The following is a 21,217-nucleotide window of genomic DNA, read 5'->3' as shown; positions in this document are numbered from 1 at the left end:
GGAGGGAGTTGAGGGACATTTGTATAACCAGGCATTGGAGCCAGTTATTTATACTGATGCCACCAAATTAAGGCATCTCTGCAGCACCTACAATATAATATTGGTTTCTATAGGTTAATACTGTGTGTCCACAGAGCAAGAACCTATGAGGGCGGTTATGTTGCTGAGTACCGCGAGGAAGATGAAAGGAGCACTGTGTCAAAGAAGCCATGGAAGAGGAAGGAGGTGCCAACAGGGGAACAGCCACCTAAGCTCACTGTGGAAGGCCTCAAACCAAACACACTTTATGAGGTTTGTTGTTTTAATTTTTTTTTTTTTGGGGGGTGGGGGGGGGCAGTTCTTTTAATATGTTATGGAAATGATGATTCTGTTTTTCTTGAGAGTACTGGGCAGTGGGAGAACCCTTCCACCTTTTTCAGCCTCTCATTATTCAGACATTCATGGCTTATCAAAATAATTTTTCGGTAAATTGGGAATGATGTGCTGTATACTGTACTATAGTACTGTACCTTGAGTTTTTGCAGTTTATGCAAGCCTTATGAATGTTTGTAACAAAACTGCACGACCTGAAATTACACTTACTGAATGCTAGAGAGAGAGAGAGATTGGAAAGTAACGTGGGTAATCAGTATTCAGAGAAAAGCTTGTCCTCTCATAGAGTATTGTTTCAATTTTTCTGGTCTTTTCATGATTTAACTGATTTACAGTTAAGGCAGATATACAAGTATTACTATGTTGTACCATGATTTAATATTCCTTTTAACCCTTGTGGTGTGATGACATTGCTATGTTTAATTTTTGTTTCCTCTCAGTGACTTTGATTTGTGTGTAAAAGTTTTGTTGTCCATCTGCCAAAAAAAAAAGTGTCCTGCCACTAGGATACAGTGTTATGGAAAAGAGCATCTTCCTCAGACGCAGGCAGATCTACCATGTTATATCAGTGTCTCAGACTACATACTGTATATATGATCCTTTTCTATGCCATTTTGTGTGATATTAGAGTACAATACTGTACTATTAGTTACCAAGAATGATATTTGCATTAGCATCACAGGATATATATCACAGTGCTTTGTTTATGTTTCAAAATATTTAGAGCATTAAGTGGTTTAATGCTTATTTTGACGGGTGTATGATAGTCAGGTAGAAACCATCTCCAGTTACCCTGTTAGGAGGATGACATCTATTTTTAGCACGTGGTTGCTCTCCTTGTACGAAAAGAATTTTCATACTGAATTTTCATCTATAATACGATGTTGGTGTCCACTCAGAATACTTTCACTGTACATACTTAGCACTGTTTAGGTTTTGTGTTAGTGGTAAACATTCAGTAACTCTTAAATGCCATAAAATCAAACCTCATGTACCTGCAGGTTCGTGTTTCAATCTACGATGATGTTGAAGAGGCCCGCTTGGGAGAAGCCACAGAAACTATAAACTTTAGAACAGAAGGTAAAGTTATTCTTTCTTAGATATGTTGTGCATATGTATCTCATCTATATAATTATATAGTCTAAGTGAGTAAAAAATAAACTGTCACCACAGTTATTCAGAACTGTGTATTAGCAGGGTCACACCTCTGGCCTGATGCACCTCATGTTATTGTACATTAATAATTTGTCTACTTGGATAACTTGAATGTAATGAAGGCTATGTAGAGACACAGAACTCTTCTTTTTCGAGGACTTGAAGAACATAATGTTGTAAAGGAGAATGTTGCTTGAAGCTCTGTGTACGTTGGCTACATGATATGAATTATAAGAGTATTGCATAATGTAGAAGTTGCAGAATAGAAAATATTATGTATTAGTGGTAGGTGGGGGTGCTCACCATCCACTCACTCGATGTAGTGCTGCTCTCAGGTGACCGCCCTTTCCTCTCTTCCTTCCTTCTTTCCTTCCTTCCTCTTCTGTCTTTCTTTCCTTCATTGTTTCTTCTTCCTTCTGTCTAGGGGTGACTCTACACTGAGAATGTAAATGGTTTCCTCTACACCAGGAAATCATTTTCTATGCTGGGTGGTTACAACATAACCAGATTATGGCGCCTGGTGGTTTAGTGGGTAATTAAGGCGCTCCAATTGGATTGAGCCCGTGTTGGTTTATATCCAAAGGGTGGTTGGGGTTAATTGCTCATGTAATGCCACTCAGGGATGAGTGAGGCTGGTCACTCTTCTTAAATGTCAGGACCAACTTGCCCAGTGCCGGGCTTCTACACTTCTCATGGGGCACCACAAGACTGGATGATGAATGAAAAAAAAAATATATTTTTTCCTCAGCTGGATGTCTGTATGGTAACACTTCACATGCTGTTGGAGAGTTCTTCAATGGATGTGAAGAGCGATGTATATGTCAGGCTACTGGTGCTGTCCCATGCTTTGAACGATGCACCTTGCCATTCATAAGGTCAGTTATAGCTTTTTTTATATATCCTGTTATCATGTTGGTACAGATTATGTGTTTGTTGCTTCTGTCATTGATTGCATGGTTGTGATTTGCTTGTGTACTGAAATGACCCTCCAGATTTAAAATGCTTGTACTGTATTTCGAATACTGGTTATCAGTATTATTGCTGGTATTTAAAAACTATTTCATAAATGGTGTGTGTGTGTGTGTGTATATATATATATATATATATATATATATATATATATATATATATATATATATATATATATATATATATATATATATATATATATATATATATATATATATATATATATATATATATATATATATATGTATGTATACAAACTGTATGCAACCTTTAGTCATAGGGAGTAATAATTCCACCCATGTTATAATCACACAGTACTGTATGCTTGCCATATGTGGTGACTGAAAGAGAGGTGATTTGGGATTGCTGTCCCACAATCCTTGTACAGTACTGGCATACAGAGTCAACCTCACCAGTTGACAGGGTCTGTATTGTAAGCTTTCTCATAGCTTCTGTAACACAGGTGGTTGGGAGAAAGATGAGGAGATTATGCCAGGGACTTCATATCTTTTGCAGTTCTCATCATGAAAGAGATGATGTGTCTGTGTTTACATCTCCCAACCTCAAGTAAGCAAGGGCATTGAGGATAGTGTAATGGATGAATGGAATTTGCTGTCTTTTGAATACTGTACTGTAGTGATGGCATGTTTTCCTTGATTACTTTAACCTTTTAATTTATTCAGTATTGTGAGACAGGTGTGAAATACCACTTTTGAGGGACAGAACAGGATGTGCAGAACAAGGAAGATGCTCGGTAACTGAGAAACATTGTGAGGTTATGCTTATGTATAGGTTCAAGTGGTTTGTATATAAGGACAGAATTTGGAAGGGTGAATCCCTGTTGGCAGACCAAGGAAAGTGTGGGATGAGGCCCTTAGATGGAACCGTAGGGTTAAGGGAGTTTGACTGGATTAAATGGGAGATCATGCAGCTTGAAAAGTACCCAGCAGCTGAATGTAAGACCAATTGTTTGCTTTTCTGTAAACTGTCTTGGTTTAGCCCATTTTGTTATTGATGGGACATATGATGTTGATGATGTGTGCATTTTCTTGTTTTACAGGGCAGGGTCATTTAAGGGAGACCCATACTGTAGTGAGCAGCCAGATGAGTCAGATGAATGTTGTGCCACTGTCCAGTGTGCCAGTAACAGGAGAGGTAATGGGATTTTTTTTTTTTTTTTTTTTTTCAATAAAGGAATGAAATGTTTGGGTATTACTATTAACTTTTTTTTTTTTTAATAAAGCCAGGCAACCATTTCCACTACAGAATCACATGATGATACCATATTGCATCAAAATGTAATCATCTGAGTCTAGCACCCATCTCTTGTTTGTAAAGAAAGTGTTTTTTAATCCTTTAAAGCTATTTCAGTAACTAAAATATGCAAGAGAACTTAAGTGAAAGAATAATCACTGTCAGTATACAGTTGTGGTTAACAGTATCACTCCACATTTTAGTTTATCCTGAAACTTTTACATAATATTCTGAAATACTGTAGTTTGTTAATGTCAGAAGATTAAACCACTATATTTCAAAAGTTATTGATTGCTGTCTCATAATTATTGTAATGAAGTGCTGTAGATTGATGTCAGTGTTCACAGCTGCACAACACAGTTTTACATTTTCCAGCATACAGCCCATGTACAAATGTGGTATGCGGACCCAATGCTGAATGTATCTCCAGTGCCACATCCACAAAGGAACTGAGTCTGGGAGACATTAATAGTGACCTGACTCCTGGTTACTGCCGCTGTAACAAAGGATTCACTGGGGATGCATCTGACCTGGTTACTGGGTGTGTCTCAGGTGAGCAGATATTTATGTGTTTTATTTTTATTATTTTAATGCTGTAATTTATGTTTTCTCTTTTCTTGTTTTCTGCACCTTACTTCACCCCATCATTTGGTGGGAAAAAGCAGTCAGGATGATGATGATGTTGATGATGATTTCCTTGCTAGCTTATCGAGCTTGTAAACAAAATGAGATGGATAGTGTCATTTTCACACAGTCACACCCTGTGCTGTGCTGTTGATAAAAATTTTGTATTTTTTGTCTGTTTGTTTTCAAAGTCCTCGTACTAAATGGATTGTACAGTAACTGATGTAAATTAACATACATTTGTGATTATTAATCACTGTCAGTTAAGATATAAAATGCTATCCCACCTAATTTATGTTTTTGGTGTCTCATTCAGTATTGTTGTAAGCATGTCATGTGGGTCTATCATGTCTTTGAGTAGTATTTGAAGAGAAATTATATGCGTGGCATTTGTATTGTATTGGTGCTAGAGAGGGATGCCGTCATGTGGTGACAACAGTGTAACCATGTGACTTCACTTCCCGGTTATACAAATGCCCCTCAACTCCATCCCCAGTTAATGTTTCAGATGAATCTGGGGCTACACCTACTACTATTATGAGTATTGTCTCTTAAGTATGTTTGTATTTTAGTTTTATTTTTCATCTGATATTACAGTTTAATTTTGCATTAATGACTTTTCTTATCACCCAAAACATACTGTGTATCCATTGAACAGGTTATAGCTTGTTCAGTATATGATCATTCACCTAATGGACGTAGTAGTTCGAACTCCTGGATTATCTGAACATAAATCCAGTGGACTACAGGTAAAAGTTATTCTGCAGCAGTCCACCATCCTCCTTTTGGGGAATATGGAGTTGAGGGACATTTGTGTAAGTGGGCAACAAAGCCTAGTTACTGTATATTGTTGTCACTACAAGGAAGTATCTTTCTCCAGTGCCAGTTTACAAATGAGTATACAGCAATTCATCCCACTGAACAAAGTAAGAGAATCAAGATGAGTTGAGACTGTATGTAAGGTATTGTTTTGCCTCTGATGTATGTTCCTAGAAAATATTTAAAAACGTGTAACACCACCCATTTTGTGAATATATGATTTGTATTAGGATCATGGTGTTGCATTACCATTTGGTGACCACTGGATATATTATCTGGATTGGGCACTGGTATTGGATAGATATGTTGCTAGATTGATACTTTTGTTGGTGGAGAGGGATCCCTTCATGTAGAGGCACTGATATAACCAGGTGGCTCTGCTGTATGGTTATACAAACTTCCCTCAGCTCCCTCCCCATCCCATGAAAATAGGATGGTGGACTGCCGGAGAAAAGCGGCTTCATCCTGCAGTCCATCAAGTTCATGTCCAGAAGAACCAAGGGCCACAAGAACAACAGTAACAAGAACAACCACAGCAACTGCCATTTAATAAGAACCTACGTACTGTATATGTTCTGTAAACCGTTAATGACATTTTTGTGTTCGTGGGATAAAAGCATAATTATTTCAATATTTGTATGCAGATCCCACAGCAAGGCAGCAGGAAGGCAGTTGCACCTTTAAAAACAGTACGTACAGGCCAGGTGACGTCTTCTATGATAAGTGTGATTACCGGTGCACCTGCAACAACAATACCGAGATTGAGTGTGAGGTATGTCTTCTTGAGTAATGCTTCACTGACCATAGTGTTTAGTTTCTTGCAAATATCATGAAACACTCTTGGCTTCTGTACTCATGTGTTGCGTTCATGGGCACTGGGACAAGTGCAGAAACTTGAATTTGTGAAGCAGAAGGTGTATAAATGTAGCCAAGTAGAACAAGAGTGTGTTCAGGTAAATGTTGACTTTTTAGCAACATCATACAACTTGCTTACAGTTTATAAACTCAGATAGAATAATGTCTTCATAATTCACCTTCAGCTCAAACTCATTTTTGGAGGGATTGTTTAAATGCACTACACTAGTTTGCATCATATCACAGAGATTTAATTCAGGGTGCTAATATTGTACCAAATGTTCTTTGCTGAATTAAGCCAGGGCTATGGTAGTCTGTACAGGAGTTGTGTTGTGGTACTGACAGTGATGATACAGCTGAGATTACCTGTGTCCATATATAGCACAGTCCATTCCTTCATCACCTACACAACCATTTAGTCATCTACTGAGGTGTGTTGCAAAGGAAGCATGAACGTGCTGAAATCATGACATCATAACTTATTAATGCCTTGAGAGATGAAAAGAAGGCTTATCAGTTATGTTGGAGTGCGGAAAGGTGCAATGCATCGAGCAAATGAAAACCACCCATCCTGTGCTCCCAAAACACAATCCATGTGACCACCAGTTCTTCAGAATTCAAATAACCATTTTCTCACCATATTTGCGGTGTCTTGCTCAGTGTTCTTAGTACTGAACTTCATCATAGGCTGTATTAATGAATAAACATGCCTAAGTTGGAGAAAATATATGTCATGTATTGTTAGTTAATGTATGGTATAAATTTGTTGTGATAATTGGGTGCAGAAAGTGAGAAGTGTTAATGTTCGGGATAGGGTAGCGAGAGGTTGACTGAGAACGACCTGGGACGAGGTCATTGGGTGTGATCTCAGGGGTAAGTAACTAAACAGGGAAGCTGCCAGAGATCGAGCAACATGGAGAGCTGCCATTAGGTGACCAAGGCCGACGCATGCAGACATGTTGAAGCCTTGAAAAATGAAAGTGAACTGTACCTCTGACCATTTAGGTATTATATAATTACTACTGTCAGACAGTTTTATTCAGCTTAGGAATGACCACTATCACCCAGAGGGTTGATGCCACAGGCCAGCCATTTCCAGACACTCTCTTCACTTAACTATCCTTTTGTCATGAGGCTGTCTTCTGTATTTGAAGTGAAAAAAAGTGCCAGCTCATGTTTTACTGGACAAACATTAAAGCTAGTATTCAGTGACTGATTAATTCTGTATCAGTGAAACATGGGTACTTATGCTGTACATTTACTGTACAGTATCATCATCTTTTTTTTTTTATCCGACTCTGTGCATAGGCTTCACAGCTTGCTCTGAAGGCCCAGCAGTCCTTCTACATACTATACACCTCTCTACATGCTGAGCCTGAAATTAGTGAGGGTTAATAAAGTAGCCATAGTTACATAGAAATGAAGTGTTGTCACATGTATATGATTTTGCCATCCCTTTTTTAATGTGTATTTTATTCTCTGTCCACTTTGACTTGGCCAAAAAATATCCCTTTCACCATCCTGAATAGTGAGCAGCAACAAGAAATCATCATTAGAATATGGTGCTAGTCACAAAATTGTTCTTTGGAAAGTATGTAGAGTCAGAGTAGTGTCTTAGTCTGACATTGAGCTGTAAAAAGAGTTTAACACTTGAGTATGATGCTACTCATGAAGAAGTGTTATGGAAAGGATGTAGAACCATAGTAATGTCTTACTCTACCACTGAGAAGGTACAAGAGATTAACGCTAGAATATGATGGTAGTCAAAGAGAAAGTGCAGGGAAAAAAAAGAATAGAATTGCAGTACAGTGTTGTCATTTCTGCACCAATGAGCAATGTGAAACACCGTAAGCTGCAAAAGGATGAAAATCTTGAAGTTAAGGTGGACTGATATTATGTGACTTTGCTGTATATTTAAGTAACAATGGTCACTTGTACTATATCAGTCAAGATGCGAGTTCCCACACGAGGATGGATCCGAGAGCGAGCCTGGCTGTGAGTACCTGCCAGACCCCAGTGACGCATGCTGTAAGCTGCGTGTATGTAACTCCACCTCTGCTGCTGCCACTGATGCTGCACGGGCTCCATCACTTCCCTCTGATGGATGCACACAGGGAAACGTCACATATGCCAGGAATGAGAAATTTTACAATGGTTGTGAAACCCAGTGCATCTGTATGGGATTTGGGGATGTGTCCTGTATCCCAAGGTTGGTATATGGAAAGAAATTTTGATGATTCTCGGAGCTTTGGTATTCATAATCAAATACAGGACAGTATTATCAAGCTGTTTAAGATACTTGTAGCATGTGTCCAGTAATGAGGTTTACTTTGAAGTTATTTACAATATATATAACCTATTCCAAATTCCAATAATTTATTTAAGCTCAAGTTATTTCCACTTCATTGCTTCCATTTCTTCAAATTATCTTCTCCTCAAACCAGTTGATAGTAATTAATTATTTAATGTCTTTGTCATTACGGCACTTTCCTTGTCCCTCACTACCAATTGCTCTTGTCAGATGTCCGCCCCTGAAAGTGATGTCGGATCGCCCCACACGATGTGAGACACTGCCTGATCCCCTTGACTCCTGCTGCTCCATCACTGTATGTGACAATGAGATGCCAGATGTTATGAGGGCAAATATCACAGGTAAAAATACCTGCCAGAGTTTCTTAGATATTGTATTAATTGGTAATCTACAGGACATGTTTACTCATGGATCTTCTTAAAATTATGGGTGTTATGGAATAGTACTCAGTTTTTTAGAGGTGCATATATATATATATATATATATATATATATATAGCTCACCTTGCCCTTGGGTGGGAAAGGAGGTCCGGATGATGATGATGATGATGATGATATATATATATATATATATCAGGGTTTTGTATGTTATTTGATGAATGCAACATTTGTTAGCATAATCCATTCCACACTTGTCCTTGTTTGTTAAGTTTACTCTTTTTCTTTTCTTTTAGAGCTTCAAGATGAAATTATGAAGAATATGACAGAAGCAGAAAAAGAAATGTTGAAGAAGGAGATGGTGAATATGACTGATGCTGAAAAAGAAATGATGATGAAGGAAATGATAAGCATTGCCAAGGCTCAAGAAAGTGCCATGATGAATGTGACAATGATGGAGGAACCCAACAACCAGACAGACACCCTGGAGCATACTCATGAAGATGGAACGACTCACAGCCACCCACATGATGGACCACATACTCACGATAATGATGATCCTCATTTCCATACTCATGAAGATGGTACTTCACACAGTCACCCACATGATGGACCACATACTCACAATAGCACCAGTGACCCTCACATGCATACTCATGAAGATGGCACCACACACACTCACCTTCATGATGGATTTCACACTCACAATGACAGTGATGACCCTAACCTGCACACTCATGCAGATGGAACTACACACTCACACCCACACGATGGCCCACACACTCACGACAATGATGATCCTCACTTCCATACCCATGAAGATGGTACCGCACATAGCCATCCTCATGACAGCCCTCACACTCATGATGGTGATGATCCGCGTGTGCATACTCACGAAAATAGTACTACACACAGCCACCCTCATATTGGATTTCACATTCACAATGACACTGACGATCCTCACCTGCACACTCATGAAGATGGTACAACACACAGCCATCCACATGACGGACCACACACTCACGATAGCGATGATCTTCACTTCCATATTCATGAAGATGGTACTGCACACAGCCACCCACATGATGGCCTGCACACCCATGATAATGATGACTCACTCAATCACACCCATGAAGATGGCACCACACACTCTCACCCTCATGACGGATTTCGCACTTACAATGACAGTGACGACCCATTCTTGCATACACATGCAGATGGTACCACACACAGTCACCCGCATGACGGACCACATACGCATGGTAACGATGATCCTCATATGCATACTCACGAAAATGGTACCACTCACAGCCACCCACATGATGGCTTTCACACTCGCAATGATCCTGATGACCCTCATTTGCATACTCACTCAGATGGTACAACACACAGCCACCCACATGATGGCCCACATACTCATGATAATGACGACCCTCACATGCATACTCATGAAGATGGTACCACTCACAGCCATCCCCATGATCATCCGATGGGTATTTCCCACGACCATGACCATGACATGAATGATATGCATACCCATGAGCACACACATTCTGATGGCACGACACACAGTCACCCTCATGATCACAATATGCCTGACAGCCATGATCATGAACATAATCACACTCATGAACATACTCATGAAGATGGCACAACACACAGTCATCCTCATGATCACACTTTTACTGAAGACCATGGCCATAATCATGAACATACTCATGAGGATGGTACAACTCACAGTCACCCACATGATGGTGGAATGGAAGAAGAAAACATTGCGCACACCCACATCAGTGTGCTGGAGAAGAAGAACCGTGCTGAAGACCTGGGTACTCATGACCTGCACATCCTGGACCTGACCCCTCTCAACACCACCACTGTCAGGATTAGGCTTGGAGTGTCAGATGCCGTTATGCAGCAGATCCTGTCATCTGAGGACCAGCATTTCCTTGTTCTTTACAGCCCTGATTCACTTACCTGGTCTGAGACAGAGATACCTGTTAGTGACATTAAGGTGGAGAATTTCAAGGAAGTCGTACTGTACCTGAGTGACCTTCAGCCTTCTACACCATACCAGTTCCGTGTTGCCTTCCAAGAGTATGTCACCTCAACGTCTAAGGCCAGGCTAATGGACAGCACTCCAGATGCAGGTATGTTTGGGTTCTGTGGTTCCTAAACTAGCATTGTGATTGCATAGGAGAGTGAGTAAACTGAGAGTATGGATGATGTGTGGTTGCCATGTATTTGAACAGCAACTGGAGGGCATAAAGGTCAGGTTTTACATTATAATACCTGATTTAGTCATGTATTTTTGATGAAAAATATTCATCTTCATCATCATCATCATCCAGACCTTCTTTCCCACCCAAGGGCGGGGTGAGGAAAAGCAACATTCAGACAGCCAAAGTTTGCCCAGTTCAATGGGCCACGCTTCCATTTACTTGTCATTCAAGCCCATGGAATCTTGGCTCCATCCGATAGGCCAAAAAATTTCACCACATTCTGTAGCTTCACATTTTTTTTTTTTTATGTGTCCAACTGGGCAAAGGCTTCAGGGCTTCTTTCTCGGGGGCAGTGGCCTATCCCAAGGTCCAGTAGTCCACCTACACCTCCACTTGTCACCACTTCGGCACTAACACCCACTGTCCATACTGAATACATGCCAGGGCTGTCTCATACAGGACTGGTGTACTTGTCTGATAGAGTCAGTCCGAATGCTGTCATATTAAAAAGGGATGCCAAATCCCTGGTCATGCCCATCTTCGCACAAAATTCGTCCAGCTAGCTTGATCTTTTGTCAGTCCCTTAGCCTTATCAACATCCATACCTCCCTTCCTCACACACTCATCCAACATATCCATCCACCTTCTTCTTGGCCTGCCTCACCACCTCCTCCAAATTTGCTCAGATATACCCTTTTTACCATTCTTTTGTCATCTGTTCACTCCACTTGACCATACCATCTCAGTACACTCTCTTTGACTCTGGTGTCCACAAACTTCCTCACTCCACATCTTTCATGAATCACATTATTCCATATCCTATCTACTCTCTGTACTCCACATACATTCCTCAACAGTCCCATCTCCACTGCTCTTACTCCTGACTCATCATTTTCATACCACACCATAGTCTTATACCTGTATGTTAAAGTTTACACAAACACTTGTTCATGTAAGCCTTGCGCAGCTGCAACACTCAAGCATCTGTTTCATACCAAGGCCTTCAATGCACCAGCTACAGTACTCTCCTATATATATATATATATATATATATATATATATATATATATATAAAGTATATATACTGTATATTTATTTATATATATATATATATATATATATATATATATAAAGTATATATACTGTATATTTATTTATATATATTTATATATTGAACAGGAGCCTCTGTGGTACAGTGGTAAAGTGTGCATTTTTGTACACTGAAGAACGAGGGTTTGCGCCCCGCCAAGGTAATAAACTTTGGGAGCGTTCTTCTGGCCACGTAATGCTTAGCGGACATCAGGGTGCTGTGGTTGAACCAGTGTCACATACTATAAAGTATGCTTGCACCCAGTCAGCTTGCCCGGGCCGATTACACTTGGTTCACAGACTACACACACATCCAAAGCCACTACAACACTACAATTACACTTACAAGCACTTCTCACTCTACATACAATCTCTACCAGACAGCCTAAGCCACTTGGTAGAGATACATTGGCTGTATCATCCCCACTTCGGTAGGGATAGGCCGGTCCTGCAGTGGACACTCAAACGGCCGATGAGATGAGATGAGATATATATTAAACAACTATGGGAACATCACATAACCTTGTCGCACACCCACATTGATCATCAGCCATTCACTTAAATGCCCATTTACCCTTACACATGCCTCTCTACCATCATAAAAACTCTTAACGGCACCTAGCAGCTTACCATGTACACCGTACATGCGCAAAACCTTCCACAATTATATAGTATATTATATGCATGTAATCTAGATTTGCATGCACATTTTGAATACTAGTGTAACTCTCTGTTTTGTAGAGTACTGTATTCATTTCTGTTTATGCATTATTAATGTTCATGGAAGTATATTATCAATATTTCTTGTTAATTAGCTGTGTGTATGGTGATTGTTTATGGCATAACAGAATCGTTAGTGTTATGTACGGTAGTGTTGTATTGATTGCCTTGTGAATTGTAGCTGTTGGTCGATAGGGTACATTGTATGCTGCCCAGTATTTCTTAGGTGGGAAAAGGAAGTGAGGATGATAATAATGTGTTGTGTTCATAAGTCTGGGTGAGTAGATGTACTGGTATACTGTACTGATAGTCTGGCCTGTGTAATGTGTGTGATAGGATTATATTGGATTTTGCAAATCATAATTGTGAATGATGCGTATTCTTGGTATTTTATTACTTATGGCACTTCAGTCATATTGCATATTGACTACAAAGAAGTCCGAATAAATAACAAAGAGTTGAAAGTGGTACTGAAGTTGTGCATCCTGGCCAAACACCTAACAAACAAGTTTCATATGCCATATCCTGTCCAGACACATAACACACAAGTCTTAAGTGCAATATCTTGGCCAAATACATGACACATGGCTTATATGATATATCCTGGACAAACATATGACACACATGGCTTATATGCTGTATTGTGGTCAGACACATGACACACAAGTCGTAAATGCTGTATTGTGGCCAGACACATGACACACAAGGCCTGTGTGCTGTATCCTGGCCAAACATGTGACACACAAGTCTAGATGCTGTTTTGTGGCCAAACACATGACACCAAGCATATATACTGTATGCTGGCCAAACACATCACAAGTCTTAGTTGCTGTGTCCTGGCCAAACTCATGACACGCAATTAAGTCTTAAATGCCTATTTTATTAGTAACATTTGATTGGTTATGATTAGAGTTAAACTTCTTGAATCCAGTGTCATATTTTATTGGTTTGTTCTTGCTACCTCAAGCAATTCTTTTCAGCTTATGAAAGATGGCTGGTATTGAATGGGCAAGGAATAAATTCCATTAACTTCTTTTTCACAAATGTTTTCCATCCATCCATTATCCAGTCCTTTTTTGTTTCATCGGAAATGTAGGGACATGGGGTTAGGGTATTCATTCCTGATATTTAAGGCGAGGGAGACCAACCGCACTTGCCCCTAAGTGGTCTTATGTGAGTAATGAGCCCCGCCCACCCCATTGATGTAAACCTTAATGGGCCGCATCCAGTTGCAGTGCCATAACCCGCTAGACCAACAAGTCTCATTTGATTAAATGGTTATCATCCAGCAGAGTAAATGGTTTCCTGGTTTACATGAAACCTTTTGGCTTCACCAGGTGTCGTTTGGTTAAATGGTTATCATTTAGCACAGTAAATGGTTCCTGGTTTATGTGAGGCCTTTTTTCTTGTCATTCAGTGTAGAGTTACTTGGAGGTAGCAATACATTGGGTGAGTGGGTGGTGGGTGCCCCCACTGACCATAAAAATTTTTCTTAAGCTGAATAAAATGAGGCCCGGCACACCACAAGGGGCAAAGCACCATGCCAGCTGAAACCTGTTCTTTTCCACCAGCTGCTCTCTCAAACACTACCCTATGACTGCACAAAGTCGCTTTGCTCATAGCCAGTAAGGGTGAAAGTCTGAAGTGAGCAAAGCAACTTTCTGCAGTCATAGGGTAGTGTTTGAGGGAGCAGCTGGTGGAAAAAAACAGGTCTCAGATGGCATGGCACTTTGCCCCTTGTGGTGTGCAGGGCCTCAAATAATCTGGATATAGCAAGAGTAATGTAGAAAAGACACTGGCATCTTGAAGGATCAGACAGATTTTCTCATTAAGTTTGTGTATGATATTCCTGGTTTGATAGCCTTTTGTGTGAAATATGGTTTATTATAGGTATAGCTGCTGTGGCCGGGTCACACGTGGGTTGTATTATTGGTGAGCAGTTCATGGAGGAGACAGAATGTGGGCGACTGTGTACTTGTGAGGGTGATGGGCGGGCAGTGTGCCAGCCTCGCTGCCCTGTTGTGGAGACAAACCACTCTGCCAATTGCACCCTGGTTCCCAATCCAGATGATCCCTGCTGCACCCTGCCTTTGTGTCACTTCAGTGACTCAAGCCACAATGTACTACATGAACCAGAAGGCACAGATGTACTTGTTCATCCAGCAGAAATGAAAAACAGAGGTATCAGCAGTCCAGATAAAGATGCCAGTGACATAGCAATCAAGGACAACTCTCAGTATTCAGAAAATCAGTCAGATGTTGATATCCACCAGTCTGCTTCAGCCATAGAGGATAATGATCATCATGTTCATACAACTCACTCTCAGCATAGTAACTTGACTAAAACAGTAAACAACGACAGAAAGTCATCTGCTGACGAGCCTGTTGAAACAGAGAGACCATTTATTTCTTTGAATGACCTGTTGAATAAGCATAACCAGCTGAGTAGTGTTCCTCATCATTCCTTAAAAGTGAAAAATGTTGATCATGATTTTATAGAAAATACAACTCAAAAATCTTCACAAAACTCACCAGAGCAGCCTAATCCAATACTGTTCCACAAATTTGACACTTCATCTGCAAGCATGGAAAATTTAAAGATGAATCACAGTTTAGATAAAAATTTGGGCACTTCCAGCTTGGATAAGGCCAAGTATTTCATAAGTTCAGAAGGTAATGAAGGAGAGAGCTCCCTTAGCAGCTCAGACACTCAGCTGCATGAAAATGAATTAGGATTTTCTCACACTAGAGACAACTCTTCATTTACCACACCTCATGATAAGAGTCAGATGAACACTTCTCATCCCAAAGATGATAGGAATTTTAATCAGTCCGGTGTGAGTTCTGATTCTGTGGTTAATGTTGAATTTTCGTATTCTGAAACAGGACAATCAGAATCCAGCAGCTTTACTACCCAAAGCAATCCAAGACATGCAGATAATTCTCATAGAACTGATAACATAGATGTGAACCAGGTGACAAATTACAGGGAGGAGAGTGTCCATCACACTGGTGAAGCTCAAGATGAGTCTTATAAGCTGAGTGAACAGGAAAAATACTTGCCCTTAAATCCTGAAGAAGTTGATCCCTTTGCACATGCAAATGAAAGAAATGAACATGAGGAATATTTACCTTTAAATCCTGATGAAGTTGCTACCTTTACACATCCAAATAAGGATGATAAAAAACTTAATGAACATGAAAAATACTTACCATTAAATCCTGATGAAGTTTCTACATTTGCATATGCAAATGAGGAAGGAAATGAACATGAGGAATACCTGCCAATAAATCCTGAAGAAGTTGATACCTTTGCACATGCTAGGGAGGAAAATAGAAAGCTTAATGAGCATGAGGATTACTTGCCATTAAATCCAGATGAAGTTGTCACCTTTGCACGTGGAAATGAAGAAAAAAATAATCCCAGTGAACAGGAGCAGTACCTGCCTTTAAATCCTGATGAAGTTGCTAACTTTTCACATGCAAATGAAGAAAATAAGAAACATAATGAGCAGGAAAAGTATTTGCCATTAAATCCTGATGAAATTGTTACCTTTGTTCATGCAAATGAAGAACGTAAGAAACCTAAGGAGCATGAGGAATATTTGCCATTAATTCCTGATGAAGTTACTACCTTTGCACATGCAAATGAGGGAGATGAGAAACTTAACAAACATGAGAAGTACTTACCATTAAATCCTGATGAAGTTGGTATCTTTGCACATGCAAATGAGGAAAGAAATGAACATGAGGAATACCTACCATTAAATCCTGATGAAGTTGATACCTTCGCATATGCAAATGAGGAAAGAAATAAACATGAAGAATATTTACCGATAAGTCCTGACGGAATTGATACCTTTGCACATGCAAATGAAAGAAGAAGTAAACCTAAAAAACATGAAGAATATTTACCATTAAATCCTGATGAAGTTAATACCTTTTCACATGCAAATGAGGAAAGAAATGAACATGAAGCCTACCTGCCGTTAAATCCTGATGACGTTGCTACCTTTACACATGCAAATGAGGAGAATCCACTGCTTTTAGAGAAAAATAATAATGAGAAATTAAACTTTGATGGTCAGCATACTCAGAGAACACGGTTTGAAGACATTCAGCTGCACAAGAAAAACAGCAGTCATGAAGATCATTCAGATGCTGAGATGGCCAATTTTCTCCACTCTGACAGTCCTTCACCTCATTCAGCATCTACAACTGAAGAAGCTGTTAGCAGTAGAACTCTACCAGATTCTCCCAAGAGCAAGTCAGGCATCCACAGTGAAGGTATACAAGTCTCTGTGAAAAAGGCACTTGACTGCAGGAGCTGGGAACACTTAGAGCTGCTTCTGTTTGAGCTTTGGTGTGGATATTTATTGGGTTCCCAGGAGAATGATGGTTTTGTGGTGCTGACGCTGTAGGTGTGTTTTTAGATTAGCTGATATATGTAGTCATCCAAAATACATGGTATTAACTGAAAGGGAAACAAGAATATATTTATACAGTATTCCAAAATATTCAGAGGCTTAGAGAGTAACTGGTTGTGGAGAGGTGTGACCAGATTGCTTTTGGCCTTATGATTTAGTTATATTGCAAGTGTCAATACAGTTGGGTTGGTTATACAGTGCATATGCTTTGTGTTATGTCATCAGCTACCCACATTGAAAACATTTCTGTATGTGAATGGGAAATCTTCATATCTCTGTAAAATGAAAGAAAGCTTTTACTAACATGATCTTCTGTAGGTACTGTGGCTGTTCTTGCATATTTCTCCTTGTATGACTTCAGCTCTACATTTCAAAGAGCCACTATTAACTTAGACTCATCTGTAACAGAAAGTTATCGTATGTAAAATATGACTGAATTTACGGCCAGTTAATTTATGCTGTATATTTTTGCATTGCTTACATCTATTCAGTTATATGTCTCTTCATACCAAAACTCTTCAGTAAGCTTTTGCATTGAAAATACTACTGGTAATCTTTTGCTAATGTATCAAGTGTCACGGCTTCTTTTATTTGTACATAAAGACTGAATTACTGTATTTTCTTCTAATTCTTAACATACCAGATGCTGTACGAGGTCTGTTGTCAGGCTATATTAAATGTTTCACCAGCTAATAGTGGCATGAAAATTGATGGCTTGCAGTTAGTAGCATGATGAAGGATTACAGTTCTGTATTCTTCTTCTGTAATATGTCTCAGATTTTTAAAAATTTTCCTTTGGAAGTGCATTGCAGTACTATGCCTGTATATATGTATGCAGTACTGTTATACAGTACAGGGTTTAGACATTGTAAGTAAATTGCATGTGGAACTGTGAATGAGGGTGATGACACAGTATGTAGCTATACTTATCTTGGTAATAATGCATAGCAACTAATACTGTACAGCTCTCTTATTACTGTGTCAGCTTTGAAGTAACAAACTGCATATTGTCATGAAGATGTTAATGCACTTTTATATCTGTGTCAGCTTTGAAGTTAACAAGCAGCATTCATTACTGTATTGTCATGAAGTGGTCATGGTTAATGCACTGTTTAACTCTAAGCATATTTATAATTTGCAGAACTAGACAGCAAGCCTTGTCAATCATGTAATACTCATATATGTTGTTACAAGTTGTGGGAAGGCACTGAAGTGATATTTATCTAATAGTAACATGGTTCACAATAATCAGATGATGGTGTACCCGTGGATATGGACACTTCAGGGATGTGCTTCCACAACGGTAGCTACTACAAACCCAACCAGGAGTTCTACCAAGGCTGTTCCCACTCCTGTGTGTGCAATGAGAATCTGGATGTTGACTGCATTGCTATTGAATGTCCCGTCACTTTTGGCCTGGAGTTGATTGACCCTGACTGCTATGAGTGGGATCTGGATCCAGATTATGTTCCCACACCTCCAAAGTATGTAAAAATGACTTCTTCTGTTTTAAATAACAGTTGTGCTGTGATTGTGCTATAATGATGCTGATTTGCTCATCCTCCTCTTCCTCCTACTCTTGCTCCTCTTTTATTTTTGTCCATCTGGATTAACTGCTTGCAAATTGAAGTATGTTTTTTATCCCTTGTGGATGCATGAAACATGAAATAGCTTTTCTCAGGTCTCACCAGTTGGGTATATATCCTGTTTGCCAAGGTGGTTTGCATCTCATTCAGTTATTTTTTTTTTTTTCCGCCATCAGCAAAGCATTGTGGTTTAGTAGTCAGAACACCCAGGTTGGAGTGGTGTCTTTACATAGATTCATTCCTCAAGTTTTTTAGTTATGAAGTGTCATCACATTAGGTAAGCTGGTCATCCCCCATTAAGTGTATTGGAGTACAGAAGCCATGTCTCAGGCTTCTGCAACTTGATGGGGTTAATTTGGAAGCAGTTGTTGCTCACTCATGAATACCTCTCATGCAGATAACTTGAACCCACTTTGATAATTCAGAAATATCTTCAGTTACTTTCAACACCTTGGAAGTAAAGGGCAGGTATGATGGGACGAAACATAAACCTAATATATTTATCAGTAGGATTTATCCAAAAGTTCACCCAGTATTTCAGGTCTTCTGCTTGTCAATTTACTCTTGAGACATATTTTCATAAGCTCAGAGACACATGATATATTTCTCTTCCCATAGAAAGTGCTCTTTGATATGTTGTATCAAGAAAGACAATGAGGGGACACGCCATTAGTGTGAAGTACATGCAGTGAAATAGAAGGCCAACTTTTGTCCCTGACTGTGTTGTTCACAAAGATGATGCATTAACCCCTTGTGCCTGATGGGTGTATTTGTAGGTGAATCATTTGATGTCAACCAAATTATTAAAAAAAAAAAATCCTTAATCTGATGGGACCAATGAAGATGTTTTGGTCCTTGCAAACACAAAGGGTCTCCCCTTAGCGAATAAAATCAGATTATATTAGCCTGAATATTACTAGTTTATAAAATTAGTTTCAGACTTAATGAATTAACAGTTGTCATGTCTTTTTCTCTGGATGTATTCATTAGTTGGAATAACCCAAGTTTGATTCTTGGACAGAGTTTGTCACCCCATTCTCTTATCCACCCAGTAGTGCAATTGGGAACCTGGATATACCATTAACCGTTGCTAGGCGTGTTCTAGGGGAAGAATGAGACCTAGCAAAAAATCTTTGTTTGTCTGAATGTCCCACATTTAGCCAATATGTATTAACTAATTCAGTCTGATGATGATTTTTTTTTTTTTTTCCTATACTGTATGTATATTCTTGCTGTTTTGAGACATTTTTATTCAGGTCAGGGAGGCTTATCACACAGAGGAAGTTCCATATAGGTTCACTTATTCACACCACTGCCAGAAACCCTCACTGAAGTTAAATGATATTGTCCGGTAGTAGAATAAAACAGAGTATAAAGATGTCTCTGGAGTGAATGGGTAAATGACAGTCATGCAGGTATGTGATGGGCATTAATTCTAAGCCGCCGCCGTCTTCATCAAATGCAGTGCCCATGTGAAATGCATCCAAACATTAACTCTTACCATTTCCTACTGCAGATGCTGTGCCCAAGTAAAGTGCAAATCAACATATGCCTGCGAGTACATGGGCCAGACCTTCAACAATTATGATGAGATCCCTCGTGAACTGACTGGGTGCAGTCAAGTGTGTACCTGTAACTATGGCAACGTGAGCTGTCGATCACTGTGTGAGGATATCCCCACCATCCCTCCACCACACCTAGATTGCCCACCCCGGGATGCCATACTCATGACGCTTCCCGGGGAGCCGTGTTGTCGATCATGGCAGTGTCCAACTCACTCTGTTGGCAGTGAGTATGGGACTTAATTCTGTAGCATTGTCACAGCTTCATCTTCCCTCATATTTCATAAACCCTCTCACAGTTGCACCTTCCTTTGCATTTTATTCCAGCTAATGCCTGATGGTTTGATTTAGCTGAGAGTGAGTCTTGTCAACTTGAGAGTATGGTAGTAAATTGATTACACTCTCAGTTGCATTTAACCTGGCACAGGTGGTCCTTGTTTGGCACTGATATGCGTTAATCCTGTCATAATCACTACTTCCATAGCATTTTGTTCCAGCTGGTGTCACATGATTTGATTTAACAGAGAAATAGTTACAGGAACCTGAGAGTATGGTACTGAATTAATTGCTCCAGTCAGTTTCTGTGGTCGTACATGGTTTATAATTGACTACCACAAAACAATTTGCTTTTGGCAGTGGAGAATTTTAGTGGTCAAAGGATTGTAAACTGTCTTGCTTAGCTCCTTGACTGCTTGGATTTTCTTCATTTGAGTACAGTAATTTGAAATATTATGGATTTAGGTCTTCATTCAGTGTGAAGTCCTGGTCCTGGATTCCCTCCTGTCAGGGGTGAGATTGGAGGGTGGGCAGAAAGTTTTGGCCCTTAATCGTAAAGCAGATGTGTATATCAGGTTGACACATGCATGTAGGAAGGG

General features: G+C 39.6%; 1 protein-coding gene across 1 annotated transcript in view; it reads left to right on the top strand.

The window, feature by feature from the left end:
- sas (stranded at second transmembrane protein) overlaps positions 1–21,217 on the top strand; it is a 248,683-nt gene that overhangs the window by 205,426 nt on the left and 22,040 nt on the right. The window contains exons 10-21 of the mRNA XM_080285319.1: positions 135–291; positions 1,374–1,452; positions 2,276–2,402; positions 3,557–3,651; positions 4,126–4,302; positions 5,838–5,965; positions 7,995–8,257; positions 8,570–8,700; positions 9,033–10,886; positions 14,658–17,054; positions 18,447–18,678; positions 20,297–20,568. Of these exons, the coding sequence (XP_080141445.1) occupies positions 135–291; positions 1,374–1,452; positions 2,276–2,402; positions 3,557–3,651; positions 4,126–4,302; positions 5,838–5,965; positions 7,995–8,257; positions 8,570–8,700; positions 9,033–10,886; positions 14,658–17,054; positions 18,447–18,678; positions 20,297–20,568 (5,912 nt within the window). The remainder of the gene's footprint in view (positions 1–134; positions 292–1,373; positions 1,453–2,275; positions 2,403–3,556; positions 3,652–4,125; positions 4,303–5,837; positions 5,966–7,994; positions 8,258–8,569; positions 8,701–9,032; positions 10,887–14,657; positions 17,055–18,446; positions 18,679–20,296; positions 20,569–21,217) is intronic.

Source organism: Coenobita brevimanus, chromosome 105 (assembly GCF_032717465.1).
Source record: "Coenobita brevimanus isolate Jiangsu-jjx chromosome 105, ASM3271746v2, whole genome shotgun sequence".
Taxonomy (NCBI): Eukaryota; Metazoa; Arthropoda; class Malacostraca; order Decapoda; family Coenobitidae; genus Coenobita; species Coenobita brevimanus.
This window is presented reverse-complemented; position numbering and strand designations above follow the sequence as displayed.